The sequence below is a fragment of the Bombina bombina genome, chromosome 2 (assembly GCF_027579735.1).
Source record: "Bombina bombina isolate aBomBom1 chromosome 2, aBomBom1.pri, whole genome shotgun sequence".
NCBI lineage: Eukaryota > Metazoa > Chordata > Amphibia > Anura > Bombinatoridae > Bombina > Bombina bombina.
The window spans coordinates 699,414,491-699,433,803 of NC_069500.1; the positions used below are offsets into that span (position 1 = coordinate 699,414,491).

The 19,313-nt window shown below is 38.2% G+C and overlaps 1 protein-coding gene across 1 annotated transcript; it reads left to right on the top strand.

Moving 5' to 3' along the window:
- Positions 1–2,804: 2,804 nt before the first annotated feature.
- LOC128647952 (thymic stromal cotransporter homolog) lies at positions 2,805–18,866 on the top strand. Its single transcript, XM_053700631.1, has 4 exons — positions 2,805–4,135; positions 5,434–5,517; positions 10,691–10,847; positions 17,859–18,866. The coding sequence occupies exons 1-4, from the start codon at positions 3,070–3,072 to the stop codon at positions 17,902–17,904; spliced, it is 1,353 nt and encodes a 450-aa protein (XP_053556606.1). The 5' UTR covers positions 2,805–3,069; the 3' UTR covers positions 17,905–18,866.
- The last annotated feature ends 447 nt before the right edge of the window (positions 18,867–19,313 follow it).

Genomic DNA, 19,313 nt, shown 5'->3' on the forward strand with positions numbered 1-19,313 from the left:
TCTGACGTAAGGATGGCATACGCCTCCTCAGCACTATATATTTTCTGTGACATTTTTGTATCTGTCACAGAAAAAATTTACTAACATTTTTTAAATTTAATTAACTAAATTAATTAACTAAATTAACTAGCAAAAAAGTACAGCTATGCTACTGCCAGTGATTTATAGCGATCACTGGCAAGCTAGGGGTTAATGGCTCTGAAAATTAAATTAAATTAACTAAATGGTTCTGAAAAGAGCCTTTGGATTTTTAAAAAATTACAACAACAAAATTAACCCCTAAAAAAAGGCACAAACAGCAAAAAGTACAGCTATGCTACTGCCAGTGATTTATAGCGATCACTGGCAAGCTAGGGGTTAATGGCTCTGAAAATTAAATTAAATTAACTAAATGGTTCTGAAAAGAGCCTCTGGATTTTTAAAAAATTACAACAACAAAATGAACCCCTAAAAAAATGCACAGACAGCAAAAAAGTGCAGCTATGCTACTGCCAGTGATTTATAGCGAGCACTGGCAAGCTAGGGGTTAATGACTCTGGAAATTAAATTAGCTAAATGGCTCTGAAAAGCTAGGGGTTAATGGCTCTGAAAAGAGACTTTGGTTCTATATTTTTTAACAAATAAAAGAATTAAATCTATCTCTGCAAAAAAACAGGTCTCTCTCTCTCTCTCCAACAAAATGGCAAGTGAGGAGAGGGAGGGAGATCCACACTGATCAGTGTCAATATTTACAAATATTGACATGATCAGACAAATGGGGTATTTTATTTATTTTTTATTTTTTTGGGTGGGAGGCTCAGATTGGGTGACCCTAGCTTGCCCCTATGATGATACAGGCTAGGGACACCCCCAGAGGCCCCATGATGCACTGGGCATCGCCATCTTGGATGCTTAGTGAAGGGGGAGAGGGGGGGGCTATTTAGGGCTTTTTTTAAATTTTTTTACGTTTTTTTTTATTATAATTTTTTATTATTATTTTATAACTAACTAAGTGCCTCGACCCACCGAGGCACTTAGCACACAAGCAGAGCATCGGAAGCGTATCCGATCGCTTCCGATGCTCTGAAACACTGCCGGGCTCCACGTGGAGCGAAACTGTAAGTGATCACTCGTGGGGGAGTGATCAATCCGGTCCCGGCACTCGGGAACAGTATTGCAGGATGCCTAGACCTCAAGGCAAGCCTGCAATACTGTTAGAGCAGCTGGAAGCGATTTCGATCGCTTCCAGTGCTCTGTTTAACCGATGACGTATGCCATACATCCTCGGTCGTTAAGTGCTTTTTTTTTGAGGACGTATGGCATACGTCGTCGGTCGTTAAGTGCTTTTTTTTTGAGGACGTATGGCATACGTCGTCGGTCGTTAAGGGGTTAATTGCGAGGCACTGCAATATAAATTTGGAGGTAAAGTAATTAAAGTACATATTATTATATTTTGTTCCTATCCTAACTTGCTTTATGTCCCTTTAATATTGTAATATTAAACATTTTGGGGCCTATTTATCAAGCTCCGGATGAAGCTTGTGGGCCCGTGTTTCTGGCAAGCCTGCAGGCTCGCCAGAAACACCAGTTATGAAGCAGGGGTCTAAAGACCGCTGCTCCATAACCTGTTCGCCTGCTCTGAGCAGACGGACAGACATCGCCGCAATTCAACCCGATCGGGTTGATTGCCACCTCCCTTGGCCGCGAATCTGCGGGGGTTGGCGTTGCACCAGCAGTTCACAAGAGCTGCTGGTGCAATGCTGAATACAGAGAGCGCATTCAGCGAGGTCTGTCGGACATGATCCGCACTGTCGGATCAGGTCCCACAGACCTTTGTTAAATAGGGGCCATTGTGCTTATTGTTAAGAGTAGTCAGAGTTATGCAAACCATCATGGGTTGTAGTCAGTGCTCCTGTAGCCTGATTATGTGATTGCTCTGCTGCTGCAAAGTGTCCCTGAAATTATTTTATTCTTTGCAAAAGTTTAGTAGCTATGAAATAAGCCACGTATCTTTAAACTAGCTACGTTTTGTTTGGAAATATAGTTAAAGTAGAGGTTTCCCAGTCACATATTGGTTATGCTCTAGATTTGTGCCATCTGCAGGAACAAACTTCTGCAAACAGGCAGTGAACAGCCTTGTAAATTCTTGTGCTGATAATATTATTATAGTGGAATCAATGCTGCATAATGTGCAAACAGCTAAACACTGGAACGTAGAAAAAGTTAGATTTCAAAATGGCGGCACCATGTCTAGAGGGAAACGAGAAAAAACTCAATACTATGATTATAAAATGTATGTAGTGTTTAATGTCCCTTTAAGACCTAATGTTTTACTACCATAAATTGTGCTGAGCATGTTTAACAGAAAACATAAGATTGCTCTTTAAAGCAGTTCATCTACCTATATCACTGAATACGCTTACAAGATGGTAAACAATAAAGATACTTCTACACAGAGAATAATGTAACAGTATTTTCAGGGTGCTGTCATTTTCTTAAAAACTTATTGGGAATTGTATGTACTTTTTTATGTTATCAAACTTTGCCAATTACTAGCATCAGCTTTCCTTTGTCCCTTTGACTGCATGGAATTCATTCACTGTTGTTAAAGCTTTGTTTTTTCAAGTGTTGAATGTCACTGTCTGCAATGCAGAATAACCTGTCTGCTTCATTAACTAAAACCATAACAGAGAGTGCACATTCCCCTATATACTGTGTAGCCCTCCCCTATTTGTATTCTAACTTGCTCTTCAATTGATACAGAAACTGAACTTCAGCACAGGGAGACGCCTCTTCTGCATGCAGCTTACTGGATATAAGGAAGTTAAAGCTTTGGCAAATTTCCTCCTCTAGTTCTAACTGACAAGGTACAGACTTTAATTGCACGCTGACCCTTTCCAAATGAGTTTATAACTGATGAATCCAGATGATCTCATAAGAAAACAAATGAAAACAAGAATGTGAGGAAGAAATAGGACTATCAATATCTTCTTTTTTTTATTAGTGGTGAGTTGTTTTATACAATGAAAATTAGTATCTAGATCAAAACTGATTTTCTTTTTGCACATATAAAATAATAATAATAAAAAAATGTGGATGATGAGGAGTTGGATAGAGCCAGTGGTGGCTGGAGCCCAGATTGCTAGCTCATTCTATGATACAGGACTGCTTTTTGTTGTCAAGAACCGCTACAACAACACTAACCAATCATCTAACAGCTCTAGTGATGCCCTTCAGAGAGCCATCTCAAACTTCTATATATACTATAACCTGATACTGGGGCTGACCCCGTTGCTATCTGCCTACATTCTGGCAAAAATTGGTGATAAATACAACAGGAAGGTGACTATATGTGTTCCTCTAGCAGGATACCTCTTATCCAGACTGCTTCTTCTCTTTGTGATTCTCCTGGACTGGCCCATAGAGGTGATGTATGGTTCTGCTGCTTTGAATGGTATAACAGGCTGGTTTACAGCTTACTGGGCTGGTATCATGGCATTAGCATCACTGGGATCTTCTGAAAACAAACGGTCTCTTAGACTTGTTATTATTGAAATGGTGTATGGGCTGGCGGGATTTGTTGGCAGCTTAGCATCTGGACATATCTTTATTCGTTTTAACGTTACAAATCACGAGGGAACTGTCCTTGTTTCCTGCAGCATTGCCCTTTATGCCATTTGCCTCTTCTACAGTGTTTTTGTTTTGCAAATTCCACATACTGCAGTAGCAGATCAGGATACAACCGCTAGTGTAAGGCAAGAGGGTACTTCCAGCACTGGACCCACAGAGCGATCAAGACTTCTGGGTAATGTATCTGATGAACGACTGACGACGGACTCAAGCATCATAACTCAGCTCCCATCCAAGGTCATCATTGCTCTTCTCTTTACCAGTGCCATCCTTTACAATGTCGCTATTGATGGCTCAGTGGATGTGCTTAACCTTTTTTTACTTAGAGAACCCCTAAGTTGGGGTCCAGTGGAGATTGGTTATGGCAGTGCTGCTGGCTATCTAATATTCCTCACCAGCTTCCTTGGGGTATATTTCTTCTCTAAGTGCCTTCCAGATTTAGTGATGATTATTATTGGCATTGTGTCTTTTTGCGTTGGCATATTTACCATGGCCTTTGTGAGATGGACCTTCATGTTTTACATAGGTGAGCAAGAAAAAAAACAACCCCCCCCCCAAAAAAAACAAATCCTGTAAAATGTAATCTGTTCACAGCTATTAACACAATTTAAAAGGATATTACAGCACTAGCGACTGGTAAACACATAGTTAAAGTATTGCTTTGGAGCCCCTCTGGTCCTGAGCAGATACAGATAGTGAGCCTAGCAGCAGCAGGCACATAGTTCTGTACAGCTATGACAGTTGGCAATATGGCAGTTTTCTGCAGCTCTAGAACATTATTTTAACTATAAGCATTGCAGAGATGTAGTTCTAAAACAGCACACTAATGAATTAGAGGATGCCATATTTGTACTGTAATGTCCCTTTAAATTTATCAATAAGGAAGTCAATCCAGCATTTTTTTTACTATTGTAGTTATTATAGCCTCTACCCAATACCAGTTAAGAAAATGAAGCTATGAAATGAGCAGAAAACAACATTTGTATATAATTAGCAGATTCTGAAATCTTTCTAATCAAACAGGGAATGCGTATATTAGTTTTTATATTATACACAGATATACACGTGCAGCCTAGTGGATTGTATTTAAATAATGCAACATAACATTGGAACCCAGCCTGTAATTTTCATTGCCAATAATCACCAGCCATAAGGTATAATGTATTCAGTGTTGATGTGTGCATTGTTTATACAAACTTGAGCTGGAGTTTTTGCATAGTGTAACTATTGTGTCCCTTCAAGCTAAGTTTGAAGGGACACAAAGGGATATTAGACTATTTAGAATTATTTCTCTAGTAAGTAAATTATAACTATTTCTAACTGGTCTCAACAGAGGAGATAAGATAAGGCAGCAGGTTTTTAAAACTAGAGAAACCTATGTTACAAAATTATAGTGCATGTTACCTTATGGTGATTACATGGGTAGACAAATACCACTATGGTATAGTAGTCAGAGGAAAAAGTTACTAGCCCAGAGAGAAAAAAATAGTATCCCATATATGTGTTTGTCTAAGCACTAAATGCATTCCATACATCCCTCTAATCATGTGTGCTGCTATTATAGAACCTAGGTTACACTGCAGGCATCTGAAGGAGAGTTACTGCGCATGCGCAAACACATTAGCACTGGAATGTAGTGAAAGATACATTTCATCATGGCAGCACCCATAACTAGAAGTAGGTAGGAATAACCTCAATTATATTGTTATAAAATGTATTAAGTGTTTAATGTCCCTTTAATAGTATCGCCTAGTGAGGATTTATAAAACCGTTCCGATTACTATATCTTACTGATATGCTTTGATAAAATGTTTCTTGTTTTAGCTCGGGCTTTGATGATGTTTGCTCTGATACCTCTACCAACCATCCGTTCCTTGTTATCAAAACATGTGCAAGGGTCTTCATATGGTAAGTGGCTATAAATATATATACTGTATTATATATCTTAAGCATAAAATTCCATCCAACTAAAAAACAAAACAATTTTTTTCCCATTATCACAATGTGCACAATTCTTTGTGTATGCCTGCTTTACGTGGCACCAGCTCAGCATGCGCATGTGCAAGAGTTCACAGTAAATACATGTATGCATTTGTGATTGGCTGATGGATGTCACATGATACAGGAGTAAAGGAAAATAAAAGTAACTGTAATTTTTCAGAAAAAAATGTAATACCCATTTAATATTTAGTGTTTAATTATGCATTTCTATAATCACTGATGGTCCGTTACTATCAGTGATTATAAACTATGGCATGTTTTCCACTTAAAATTATTTAACAAGCTGCAATGTATGTGAAAGTCTTGAAAGTCTTATAACTCTGCACTGATGGCTATTTAAAGACAAAATTCATTACTTATCTGTCAAAAAATATTTACCATCCTTGTGGTAAAAAAAAACAAAGTCACCACTGCCTTTGGCATTTTAAACTGCCTTCCTATGTATGGTCCCCTGAGTCACCCCCTACTTGCTCTATAGTGCCAGCAGCCAATCCAGAGATTATATGAGATTATGTAATGGAGAGCACCGGAATGCAGCACAAGCATTAGTGACTTTGGTGCCTTTAAACAGAGGAAAGTAAAATTTAAGTAGAAGGTAAATAATTATTTAATTGATACAAGCGTGCTTATATATGCTGGTAAAGTATTATACCCACTTTTATGTTCTTTTAATAGCTGGCATTGTGAAATGAGTTTATATAATGCAAAATCCAGTATCAAGCTTGTTTTAATATAGGTGGGATACTTAAATGGTGAACAAGTGGGCGTAGATAAATACGGCCATTAGTGGTGCTATCTCACCCAGCAAAAAATGTGTAACCACCCTTATTCCGCTTTCCCCCAAACACATTATGGATTGAAAAAATTTAGCTCCAGGTCCAATAAGATAAGTGCAATGAGATTTAGTTTATGGTTTCTGGGGTAATCTGATAGGTCACTTACATGATGACTGGCTGCCCTTTACTGGTTTATGGTCCACAGCAGGTACTGATTGTCTTAGGTGCCAATATGATTGCAAATCTGACAACATTTATTGGCTGCTAACGAGACTGAGGAGTCTGAGGGCATTATCACAGTGGCATGGTGGTGGTCCAGGGGTGGAATGGTGGTGGGCCATAGATGGGATTAGAGAGGAAATATTTCTCATATAATCCAAGTCTTTTATTGATACAGGATCAGACAAAAAAAAGACACAACATTTCGGGGTCAATACCCCTTAGTCACATGACTAAGGGGTATTGACCCCGAAACGTTGTGTCTTTTTTTGTCTGATCCTGTATCAATAAAAGACTTGGATTATATGAGAAATATTTCCTCTCTTTCCATTTTGTACTATGATATTGGAGTGTGGCAGTCACTCTGAGGAAATACTCTCACCACTTTGAGGACTTGTGCTTTGTGCTGGACTCTATCCTTTATTGCCATAGATGGGATTAACCATGATGTGAACAGAGTCAGTGCAATCTGTGGGAATAACTGGGTAGTCATTTTTAAAGGGAGAGTAAACATCTTCAATTACAAGATATTTCTGTTGTGTTGCTTTAGAATAACATATTATTTGTCTTAATATTTTAAAATAAATTAACATCTTGTTTGCTGCAATTTGTTTTATAGCCAGTCTCCACCCTCCACTTGCCTTATACGAAGAGCCAATCTGGGCTTCAGTCTCAGACAACAAGGATAGTCAGGGTAATTAAGGTAGTAGAAAGTGAATTGTTCTGCAGTTGGTATCTGATAAAGCCTATTAGGGACGTGTATGTAGCAGGCTTAGCCTTGAGAAGTCAGCAGGGTGCATTTACTGCTCTGAGAACTCGAAAATATAAAATTTTCAGAGCTACATTAGATGAAAAGGGGGCAGAATCAGGTTTTTCGTTCGTATTACAAGTTGAAAGAAAATGGTTTTGCTTGAAGGTAAATCAAGTTAACGCTCATTAGGTTAGCGCATCCTCACAGCTCTGGTTAACTGTTTTGCGAAACAAAAAAGTGTCACAAAACACATAAAAAATACATTAGAAAGTACAGTTACACTCATAATAACACCATCTAATAAAAATGATTTAAAAAAATATTGTACAAAAAAGTTATAAAGGCTCAAAGATATGAGGTCTCAGGTGTTAGAAGAAAAAAGTCTGCAAAGGGCTTTAACATAAAGATACATACATATACATGTCTAAATATATATATGTGTGCATGTGTATATATATATATATATGTATACATACTGTATATATGTGTGTGTGTGTACAGATGTATTTAGGTATTTTTATGTGTAGATATGAATTTACAGACATATATATATATATATATATATATATATATATATATACACATATAAACACATAAATACATATGTATGCATATATAAATACATATGTATGCATATATATACACTGCTCAAAAAAATAAAGGGAACACTTAAACAACACAATGTAACTCCAAGTCAATCACACTTCTGTGAAATCAAACTGTCCACTTAGGAAGCAACACTGAGTGACAATCAATTTCACATGCTGTTGTGCAAATGGGATAGACAACAGGTGGAAATTATAGGCAATTAGCAAGACACCCCCAAAAAAGGAGTGGTTCTGCAGGTGGTGACCACAGACCACTTCTCAGTTCCTATGCTTTCTGGCTGATGTTTTGGTAACTTTTGAATGCTGGCTGTGCTTTCACTCTAGTGGTAGCATGAGACGGAGTCTACAACCCACACAAGTGGCTCAGGTAGTGCAGCTCATCCAGGATGGCACATCAATGCGAGCTGTGGCAAGAAGGTTTGCTGTGTCTGTAAGTGTAGTGTCCAGAGCATGGAGGCACTACCAGGAGACAGGCCAGTACATCAGGAGACGTGGAGGAGGCCGTAGGAGGGCAACAACACAGCAGCAGGACCGCTACCTCCGCCTTTGTGCAAGGAAGAACAGGAGGAGCACTGCCAGAGCCCTGCAAAATTACCTCCAGCAGGCCACAAATGTGCATGTGTCTGCTCAAACGGTCATAAACAGACTCCATGAGGGTGGTATGAGGGCCCGACGTCCACAGGTGGGGGTTGTGCTTACAGCCCAACACCGTGCAGGACGTTTGGCATTTGCCAGAGAACACCAAGATTGGCAAATTCGCCACTGCCGCCTTGTGCTCTTCACAGATGAAAGCAGGTTCACACTGAGCACATGTGACAGACGTGACAGAGTCTGGAAACGCTGTGGAGAACATTCTGCTGCCTGCAACATCCTCCAGCATGACCGGTTTGGCAGTGGGTCAGTAATGGTGTGGGGTCGCATTTCTTTGGGGGGCCGCACAGCACTCCATGTGCTATGGACTGGCCCGTCCGTTCCCCAGACCTGAATCCAATTGAGCACATCTGGGACATCATGTCTCACTCCATCCACCAACTTTACGTTGCACCACAGACTGTCCAGGAGTTGGCAGATGCTTTAGTCCAGGTCTGGGAGGAGATCCCTCAGGAGACCATCCGCCACCTCATCAGGAGCATGCACAGGCATTGTAGGGAGGTCACACAGGCAAGTGGAGGCCACACACACACTACTGAGCCTCATTTTGACTTGTTTTAAGGACATTACATCAAAGTTGTATCAGCCTGTAGTGTGTTTTTCCACTTTAATTTTGAGTGTGACTTCAAATCCAGACCTCCATGGGTTGAAAAATTTGATTTCCATTTTTTAATTTTTGTGTGATTTTGTTGTCAGCACATTCAACTATGTAAAGAACAAAGTATTTCTTTAGAATATTTAATTCATTCAGATCTAGGATGTGTTATTTTAGTGTTCCCTTTATTTTTTTGAGCAGTGTATATATATATATATATATATATATATATATATATGTGCATTGGAGCCCTTTACATTCAAGTAGATGAAAACATGAAAAAGCATATTTATGCAATATTCATATTTAATAAAGTGTTATAGTGTGTATTTACTGTAAATATTTCACATTCCAATGCTCTGTTCATAGCAGAATATGTTCTATGTATTTATAAATAGATATTCCTATTTATATCTGTATATATCTATACCTATATATAATTATCTATGTATATAGGTATAAATATATATTTGTGCAAATATATGTAGAAATATGAATCTATGAATTAATAGAACATAATCTGCTATGTGAAGAACACTTGAATGTGAAATATTCCTATTTTCATGTCGGGTTAACGTACAGGAGAATATGCAATTGGATCTGCGTGGGTGTTCGATCCTCCCAACTTTGCTCCATTGACTTTTATGGGGGGGATACATTATCGCGCTCGATATTCTCAGTTCAACTTTTTATATGAGTCAGGATAGTTAGCAAGTGATAACTTTTTACTTTCAACTTGTAATACTAGCGCAATCTGACACGTGCAAAAAGCTTACTTCTATCACAGTTAAAGGGATAGTAAACACCAAAAATGTTATTGTTTAAAAAGATAGATAATCCCTTTATTTACTATTCCCCAGTTTTGCATAACCAACACTGTTATAGAAATATACTTTTTACCTCTGTAATTACCTTGTATCTAAGCTTCTGCCCCCTTATCTCAGATCTTTTGACAGATATGCATTTCAGGCAATTAGTGCTGACTCTTAAATAACTTCATGTGCATGAGCACAATATTATCGATATGACACACATGAACTATCGCCCTCTAGCTGTGAAAAACTGTCAACTGCAGAGGCGGCCTTCAAGGGCTTAAAAATTAGCATATGAGCCTACCTAGGTTTAGCGTTCAACTAAGAATAACAACAGAACAAAGCAAATTTGATGATAAAAGTAAATTAGAAAGTTGTTTAAAATTACATGCCCTATCTGAATCGTGAAAGCTTAATTTGACTTTACTATCCCTGTAAGGCTCGAGTGGGAGCGTTAAATGGCTCTACTTGTAATCTGGCCCTAAATATTGAAAATTAAAATCTCAAGGTGTTTACTGTCCCTTTAAGAAAGTGCGGTAGAAAAGAGAGTAAGACAGAGTTTACAATATCAGACTGTTGAAAGACGATTAGGAGCTTGCTGACTGTATGTCATTTAAAAAAAAAAAAATGGCGCAATAATAACATTAATATACTGTTTTCCCTTGCAGGTAAAATCTTTGTTATACTACAGCTGTGTTTAGCAGTCTCTGCAGTGATCACATCAATTGCATTTAACAAGATTTATCAAGCTACATTAGACATGTTCAGTGGATTCTGCTTTATACTGTCTGGCATAATTACTATACTGAGCCTTGTCCCTGTCAGGTGAGCATGAAAACTATGCAGAGCTTTGTGAATGTAATCTTTTTTTTTCCTTTCCTGTATTTAAAGGGACATTAAACACTAAATTAATGCTAGATAGAATGAAGCATTCCAATAAAAAAATAGTCTGACAATAACATGTAGATTGATATTTTTTTAAATGTTAAATTAGTTGTTTAAATATTGACTTAGGTTTCTTTTTCTGCTGAGGCCAATTACTTCCACTTCTAAGAACAACTGAAAAGACACAATTGCCAAAAGGAATTTACATGAAAGGGGGCAAAATAAATAATGGAAGTCTATTGCAAAGTTTTATATATATATATATATATATATATATATATATATATATATATATATACAGTATATATATATATATATATATATATATATATACAATGTATAATTTTATATTACCATCTCAAAGTGTATATTTAAAAGGGAGACTTGTAATATATATTACATATTTTTGTGTTTTATTTGAAAAATGGATTTTACTGTGCTGAAAAATAATCATGTTTTCTTGTTATGCTTGTGTGGGCCAACAGAGCTGTGGCAGTGCTCTTTCATATGCACTGAAAGTCTATTGGCTGATTTGAATAGCCAATAGAATTTCAGTAGCTCTTATACTATTGGCTGATTTGAACAGCCAATAGGATTTCAGTAGCTCTCATCCTATTGGCTGATTTGAATTTGAAGGCTCAAATCAGCCAATAGGAATTCAAGGGACGCCATTTTTAATCGCGTACCTTGAATTCCTATTCAGTGTACGGCGGAGATCGTATGAAGAGGATCCTCCACGCTCCATAGCTCCACGGTCGCCGGTCTTCAATTCCAGGCTTGCCGGTCTTCAGTTCCAGGGTCACCGGTCTTCAGTTCCAGGGTCGCCGGTCTTCAGCTCCGCGATCATCGGTCTTCAGCTCCGCCCTCCACTCTGCGCCGGCTGGTTCCTGGAAGAAGAAAAAGAGGTCGCCGCTTGGAAGAAGACTTCACCACCTGGAACAGGACCATCTCCGCCGGACTTCAGGACAGGTGAGTAGCAACCTGGGTCTTAGACTTAGGGGTTTTTAAGGTTTTTTATTTTTTTAATTTTATTTAAATAGGGTGGGCAGTAAAAGAGCTGAATGCCCAACAAATGCCCTTTTCAGGGCAATGGGTGGTTTAGGGTTTTTAGTGTTAGATTATTTTATTTGGGGGGGTTTGGTGGCTGGGGGGTTTTAATGTTGGGGGGGTTGTGTATTTTCTTGTAAAAGAGCTGATTATCTTGGGGCAATGCCCTGCAAAAAGCCCTTTTAAGGGCTACTGGTAGTTTATTAGAGTAGTGGGGGGTTGTCGGTCTAGGGGTTAATACATTTATTATTAGTAGTGAGAGGGGGGGATTGCGGATATAGGATTTTTTACGTGTCAGGCTTATTTATGGGAAGCGTGTTAGACTTTTACGGGAGATTTGTTATTTTCTTTACTTTTCTTAGGCGCCGACAGTTTCTAAAGTGCCGTAAGTCACTGGCGACTCCAGAAATTTGTATTTACGCTTATTTCTGGACATTGCTAGTTTATCCAACTTACGGCACTTTATGAGCTGCCGGCGCCGTATATGTAATACCCCGATGTGCGAGGTTAAATGACGGGCATCGTGGGTTGCAGCGCTTGCGCTGAAGCCTGCGCCGTATATGTTATTACGCCCTTGGTTGTCAACGGGAAATTCTATGTTTGATCCATAATCAATTAAGCTGGGGCTGCAGTGTACAGCTGCTCCTCCCCTTACTGTATTCTCAATGATTTGTTATACCAGCTATAGGGTAATAAATGTATTTGGAAGTGTTCCTTTATATTTATTTTTGTAGTTAAAATATCAGTTTTTGCTAAGTGAAACCACACCTATAATAAACATCTAAATACCTGTCTTTTTTGTAGAGAGAGAGAGATTAGATTAGATCTTCTCTTTTTCCAACTCAACTCATTTCAATGGGCATGTTCTTGAGAACAGTGGGTTGTGGTTTTAATGAGCAAAAACAGCTGTTTAAAATACAAAATATAACCTTAAGGAACAATTTCCAATAGATGTAATACTCTGCAGCTGGTATAACAAGTACTTGGGAACAAATTAAGAGGTAAACTTATTACTATACACTGTCCTTTTAAGACATTATATTGAAAATGCATGAGAGCATACTTATATGCACCCTGCCATAAAAATGCTTTAAATAATATCACCATGTGAGGATATGAGTATGCTAAAGGCAGAAATTGCACACATCGGGTAGCCAGATTACAAGTGGAGGGCTATTTAACGCTCCTGCTCGCACACTAACTTCACTAAAAGTAGGTTTTTTGCACGCATCGGGTAGCCAGATTACAAGTGGAGCGCTATTTTCCATCAATCAAAATGAAAAAAAATAATAATAAGCATTTTACCCCAATGAAAGAAAATATGGGATTTATGACCTATTTAATATAGCCTATATATATCTTATTAATAATTAATATAATCATATGTAGAGTCAATAACTAATATAAAAACATAATGTGGTCAATTAAAAGTTTAGAACCCCATTTATAAAGCTGCATCCTTCTGGGCCGTTTCAGTGCATGTTTGATTGAGGCTCGCTCATGCGGCTGAAAGTTAAAGGGACACAACCCAATTTTTTTCTTTTGTGATTCAGATAGAGCATGCAATTTTAAGCAACTTTCTAATTACTCCTATTATCACATTTTCTTCATTCTCTTGGTATCTTTATTTGAAAAGCAAGAATGTAAGTTTAGATGCCGGCCCATTTTTTGTGAACAACCTGGGTTGTTCTTGCTGATTGGTGGATACATTCACCCACCAATAAACAAGGGCTGTCCAGGGTACTGAACCAAAAAATGGCTTAGATGCCTTATTTTCCAAATAAACGCTGCTTTTCCACTACCACTGCTATTACGAGTCTTGTAGGTATAGCTGTACCGCACACTTTTTTGGCCGCCACACAACGTAACTACCGCACTTTTTAAAAAGCCCTCTTTCAATGGGACTTCTACAGTGCCGGTATTACGAGTTTGCCTGTCCGGCTAAAAAGTGAGCGGTACAGCCCATAACTACAAGATTTGTACCGTAAACTGAAAGTCAGTAGTTATGGGTTTTACGTTACAAAGCTGTAGCATAAAACTCATAACTAAAGTGTCACAAAGTACACTAACACCCATAAACTACCTATTAACCCCTAAACCGAGGCCCTCCCGCATCGCAAACACTAAACTAAAATTATTAACTCCTAATCTGCCACTCCGGACATCCCCGCCACTATAATAAACATATTAACCCCTAAACCGCCGCACTCCCGCCTCGTAAACACTAGTTAAATATTATTAACCCCTAATCTGCTGCCCCAATGTCGTCGCCACCTACATACACTTATTAACCCCTAATCTGCTGTTCCTAACATCGCCGCAACCTACATTATTGTTATTAACCCTTAATCTGCTGCCCCAAAAATCGCCGCCACCTAACTACACTTATTAACCCCTAATCTGCTGCCCCCAATGTCGCCGCCACTATACTAAAGTTATTAACCCATAAACCTAACCCTAACGTAACCCTAACACCCACTAACTTTAACATAATTAAAATAATCCCCAAATAAACATTACAATTAATACCTAAATTATTACTATTTAAAACTAAATAAATACTTACCTGTAAAATAAAACCTAAGCTAGCTACAATACAATTAATAGTTATATTGTATCTAGCTTACGTTTTATTTTTATTTCACAGGTAAGTTTGTATTTATTTTAACTAGGTAGACTAGTTAGTAAATAGTTATTAACTATTTACTAGCTACCTAGTCAAAATAAATACAAATTTACCTGTAAAATAAAACCTAACCTGTCTTATACTAAAACCTAATATTACACTAAAATTAAATACATTAAATTAACAAAATACATTTATCTAAATTACAAAAAATAATAAACACTAAATTACACAAAATAATAAAGAAATGATCAAATATTTAAACTAATTACACCTAATCTATTAGCCCTATCAAAATAAAAAATCCCCCCCAAAATATAAAAACCCTAGCCTACACTAAACTGCCAATGGCCTTTAAAATGGCCTTTTGCGGGGCAATTTACAGCTCTTTTACCTGTAAAAAAAAAATACAAACAACCCCCCCAACATAAATACCCCCCACCCACACAACCAACCCCCCCCAAAGAAAACCTACCTAAAAAACCTAAGCTCCCCATTGCCCTGAAAAGGGCATTTGGATGGGCATTGCCCTTAAAAGGGCATTTAGCTCTTTTACATTGCCCAAAGTCCCTAATCTAAAATTAAAACTCACCCAATAAACCCTTAAAAAAACCTAACACTGACCCCCGAAGATCCACTTACAGTTTTTGAAGACCGGACATCCATTCTCATCCAGCCGGGAGAAGTCTTCATCCAAGCGCCAAGAAGTCCTCAACGAATCTGGGAGAAGTCTTCATCCAAGCGGCAAGAAAACGTCCTCCAGGCGGGCAGAAGTCTTCATCCAGACGGCATCTTCTATCTTCAAGCTTCCGACGTGGAGCGGCTCCATTTTCAAGACATCTGGCACGGAGCATCCTCATCTTTCACTGGATCTTGAAGAATGAAGGTTCCTTTCAATGTCATCCAAGATGGCGTCCCTTGAATTACAATTGGCTGATTCTATCAGCCAATCGGAATTGAAGGGTAAAAAATCCTATTGGCTGATGCAATCAGCCAATAGGATTGAGCTTCAATCCAATTGGCTGATCCAATCAGCCAATAGGATTGAGCTTGCATTGGAGCAGCCAATAGGATTGAAGCTCAATCCTATTGGCTGATTGCATCAGCCAATAGGATTTTTTACCCTTTAATTCCGATTGACTGATAGAATTCTATCAGCCAATTGGAATTCAAGGGACGCCATCTTGGATGATGTCATTTAAAGGAACCTTCATTCTTCAAGATCCAGCGAAAGAAGAGGATGCTCCACGCTGGATGTCTTGAAGATGGAGCCGCTCCGCGTTGGAAGGATGAAGATAGAAGATGCCATCTGGATGAAGACTTCTGCCCGCCTGGAGGACAACTTCTTGCCGCTTGGATGAAGACTTCTCCCAGATTCATTGAGGACTTCTTGCCCCTTGGATGAAGACTTCTCCCGGCTGGATGAGGATGGATGTCTGGTCTTCAAAAACTGTAAGTGGATCTTCGGGGGTTAGTGTTAGGTTTTTTTAAGGGTTTATTGGGTGGGTTTTAATTTTAGATTAGGGACTTTGGGCAATGTAAAAGAGCTAAATGCCCTTTTAAGGACAATGCCCATCCAAATACCCTTTTCAGGGCAATGGGGAGCTTAGGTTTTTTAGGTAGGTTTTTTTGGGGGGGCTGGTTGTGTGGGTGGTGGGTTTTACTGTTGGGGGGTTGTTTGTATTTTTTTACAGGTAAAAGAGCTGATTTCTTTGGGGCAATGCCCCGCAAAAGGCCCTTTCATGGGCCATTGGCAGTTTAGTGTAGGCTAGGGTTTTTTTTATTTTGGGGGGCTTTTTTATTTTGATAGGTCTATTAGGTGTAATTAGTTTAAATATTTGATCATTTCTTTATTATTTTGTGCAATTTAGTGTTTATTATTTTTTGTAATTTAGATAAATGTGTTTTGTTAATTTAATTTATTTAATTTTAGTGTAATATTAGGTTTTAGTGTAAGACAGGTTAGGTTTTATTTTACAGGTAAATTTGTATTTATTTTGACTAGGTAGCTAGTAAATAGTTAATAACTATTTATTAACTAGTCTACCTAGTTTAAATAAATACAAACTTAGCTGTGAAATAAAAATAAAACATAAGATAGCTACAATGTAACTATTAGTTATATTGTAGCTAGTTTACATTTATAGGTAAGTATTTAGTCTTAAATAGGAATTATTTAGGTGATAATAGTAATTTGTATTTAGATTTATTTTAATTATATTAAAGTTAGTGGGTGTTAGGGTTAAACTTAGGGTTAGGTTTAGGGGTTAATATATTTATTTAGTGTTAGTGATGTGGGAGGCCAGAGGTTTAGGGGTTAATAACTTTAGTATAGTGGCGACGTTGGGGACGGCAGATTAGGGGTTAATAAGTGTAGGTAGGTGGCGGCGACAATGGGGGCGGCAGATTAGGAGTTAATAAGTGTAGGTAGGTGGCGGCGATGTCGGGGGCGGCAGATTAGGGGTTAATAAGTGTAATGTAGGTGTCAGCGATGTCTGGGGCGGCAGATTAGGGGTTTTTAGACTCGGGGGTTTATGTTACGGTGTTAGGTTTAAATATAAATTTTCTTTCCCCATAGGAATCAATGGGGCTGCGTTACGGAGCTTTACGCTCCATTATTGCAGGTGTTAGGCTTTTTTTTAGCCAGCTCTCCCCATTGATGTCTATGGGGAAATCGTGCACGAGCACGTAAAACCAGCTCAAAGCAGCGCTGGTATTTGTGTGCGGTATGGAGTTCAACGCTGCCATATTGCCCGCAAATGCAGGTTTTTGGAAAACCTGTAATAGCAGCGCTTTTAAAGGTGAGCGGTGGAAATAACTTGCAAGTTATTACCGAGCCGCTCATAACGCATAACTTGTAAATCTGGCCAAAAGATAGCAAGAGAACGAAGAAACATTAATAATACGAGTAAATTAGAAAGTTTCTTAAATTTGCATGCTCTATCTGAATCACGAAAGAAAAATTTTGGGTTCAGTGTTCCTTTATGAAGCACAGATATTACTACAGCTTCTTTTCAGAGGTTGCTGATGTCAGACAAGCTGGACTCAGTCATCCTGCATGATTGCAGGGCTGCACGATCGTTTGTTGATGCAATGATATATTACTGCTGCACTGGAGTCCCCTGAGGCTTGTGGACAGGTTCCTTATATGGGAACCTTGTTCACACAGACATAAATAAATGTGGCTTTAATCTAATTAGCTAAACAAAGTTTTTCTTATACTTCTCATGAATATTAAGAATGTGACAAATTATAGTTGTTTTTTCTGTATTCTTTAGCATTCTGACATATCTGCATCTATCAAGACGTCAGCGCACCATCTAACGAAGAATTTGTGGGAGAGTCTTAAACTTTTTTCTATTATTTTTTTAAGCTTTAAATTAGATAATTTTGTGTATGTATTTTTTATATATCTTATACATTTGTTTGTAATGTCTTTAGCTGTTTGTGTCCTTTAACAATATGTTACAAAAGCAGTTAATAGCATGTAAATATGTTTATTTTATTCTATCTTACACATAAATTTAGGGTTTCTATGCTTCAAATCAGAATTCTAACTACTATGTATGTTTTGGAATTAATTCTATTGCAGTCCATGAGGAGGGAGAGAAAGTAAAAGAGAGAGAGAGAGATAGAGACCTAGAGGCCCATTTATCAAATGTCTGTCGGACCTGATCCGACAGTGCGGATCAGGTCCAACAGACATCGCTGAATGCGGAGAGCAATATGTTGTCCGTATTCAGCATTGCACCGGCAGCTCACAAGAGCTGCTGGTGCAACGCCAACCCCTGCAGACTCGCGGCCAATCGGCCGCCAGCAGGGGGTGTCAATCAACCCGATCGTACTCGATCGGGTTGAATTGCAGCGATTCCTGTCCGCCTCATCAGAGCAGGCGGACAGGGTTATGGAGCAGCAGTCTTTAGACCGCTGCTTCATTCGGAGCTTGATAAATGGGCCTCTTAGTTTCCATTGAGGTGGTAACTTTTACGGAGATAAATATTTTTAGCACCAGTTTTCAAAATTTACCACCTCAATGGAATTGAACCCAGAGAGAGGAGAGAGAGAAAAGAGTGAGAGGAAATGTAAAAAAGAGAAACGACATAAAGAGAGAGAGAGAGAGAGAGAGAGAGAGAGAAAATAAAGAATACATTTGGTCCAAGTATGGTTAAAATTTTTCACTTTCTGGTACAACTTTAACATTGAATTTTGAAGCTAAATTGTAAATAAAATGTAATGTTACTGTGCATATTAAATTTGTTTTTTTCCAGTTACATAATTTAAATTCATATTTTGCTGCATATTTTTTTTTAATATTTTTTTATTGAGATTCAGAACAAGACAGGCAAACATTACAAAGCCATAAAGTCTATACAAAGAAACATTAATCAAGTATGTGACAGAAATAATCAAAAGACAATTAACAGACTACTTTAATATGGCCATATTCAGCTTTGATAATAAACATAGTGCTTGCCACGCAAACCATAGGCCCTCTACTTTGCCGCTGAGGCCACTCTTGGACCTCCTAATTCTATAAGAAACAGAATGTAACAGGGGGCCCTCATGTACCAGATGAGACCACTTTTGGATCTCGACTGGTTAATCTCATTTTTTTAATTTTTGTTATGCTTTCTCTTTTCTCTATTTTATGCTCAGCTAAACCTCGGATGTCTATTAAGGTAAAACAAACTATAACATCCTACATAATAAAAGGCCAAGTGTGTTTGTCCGAA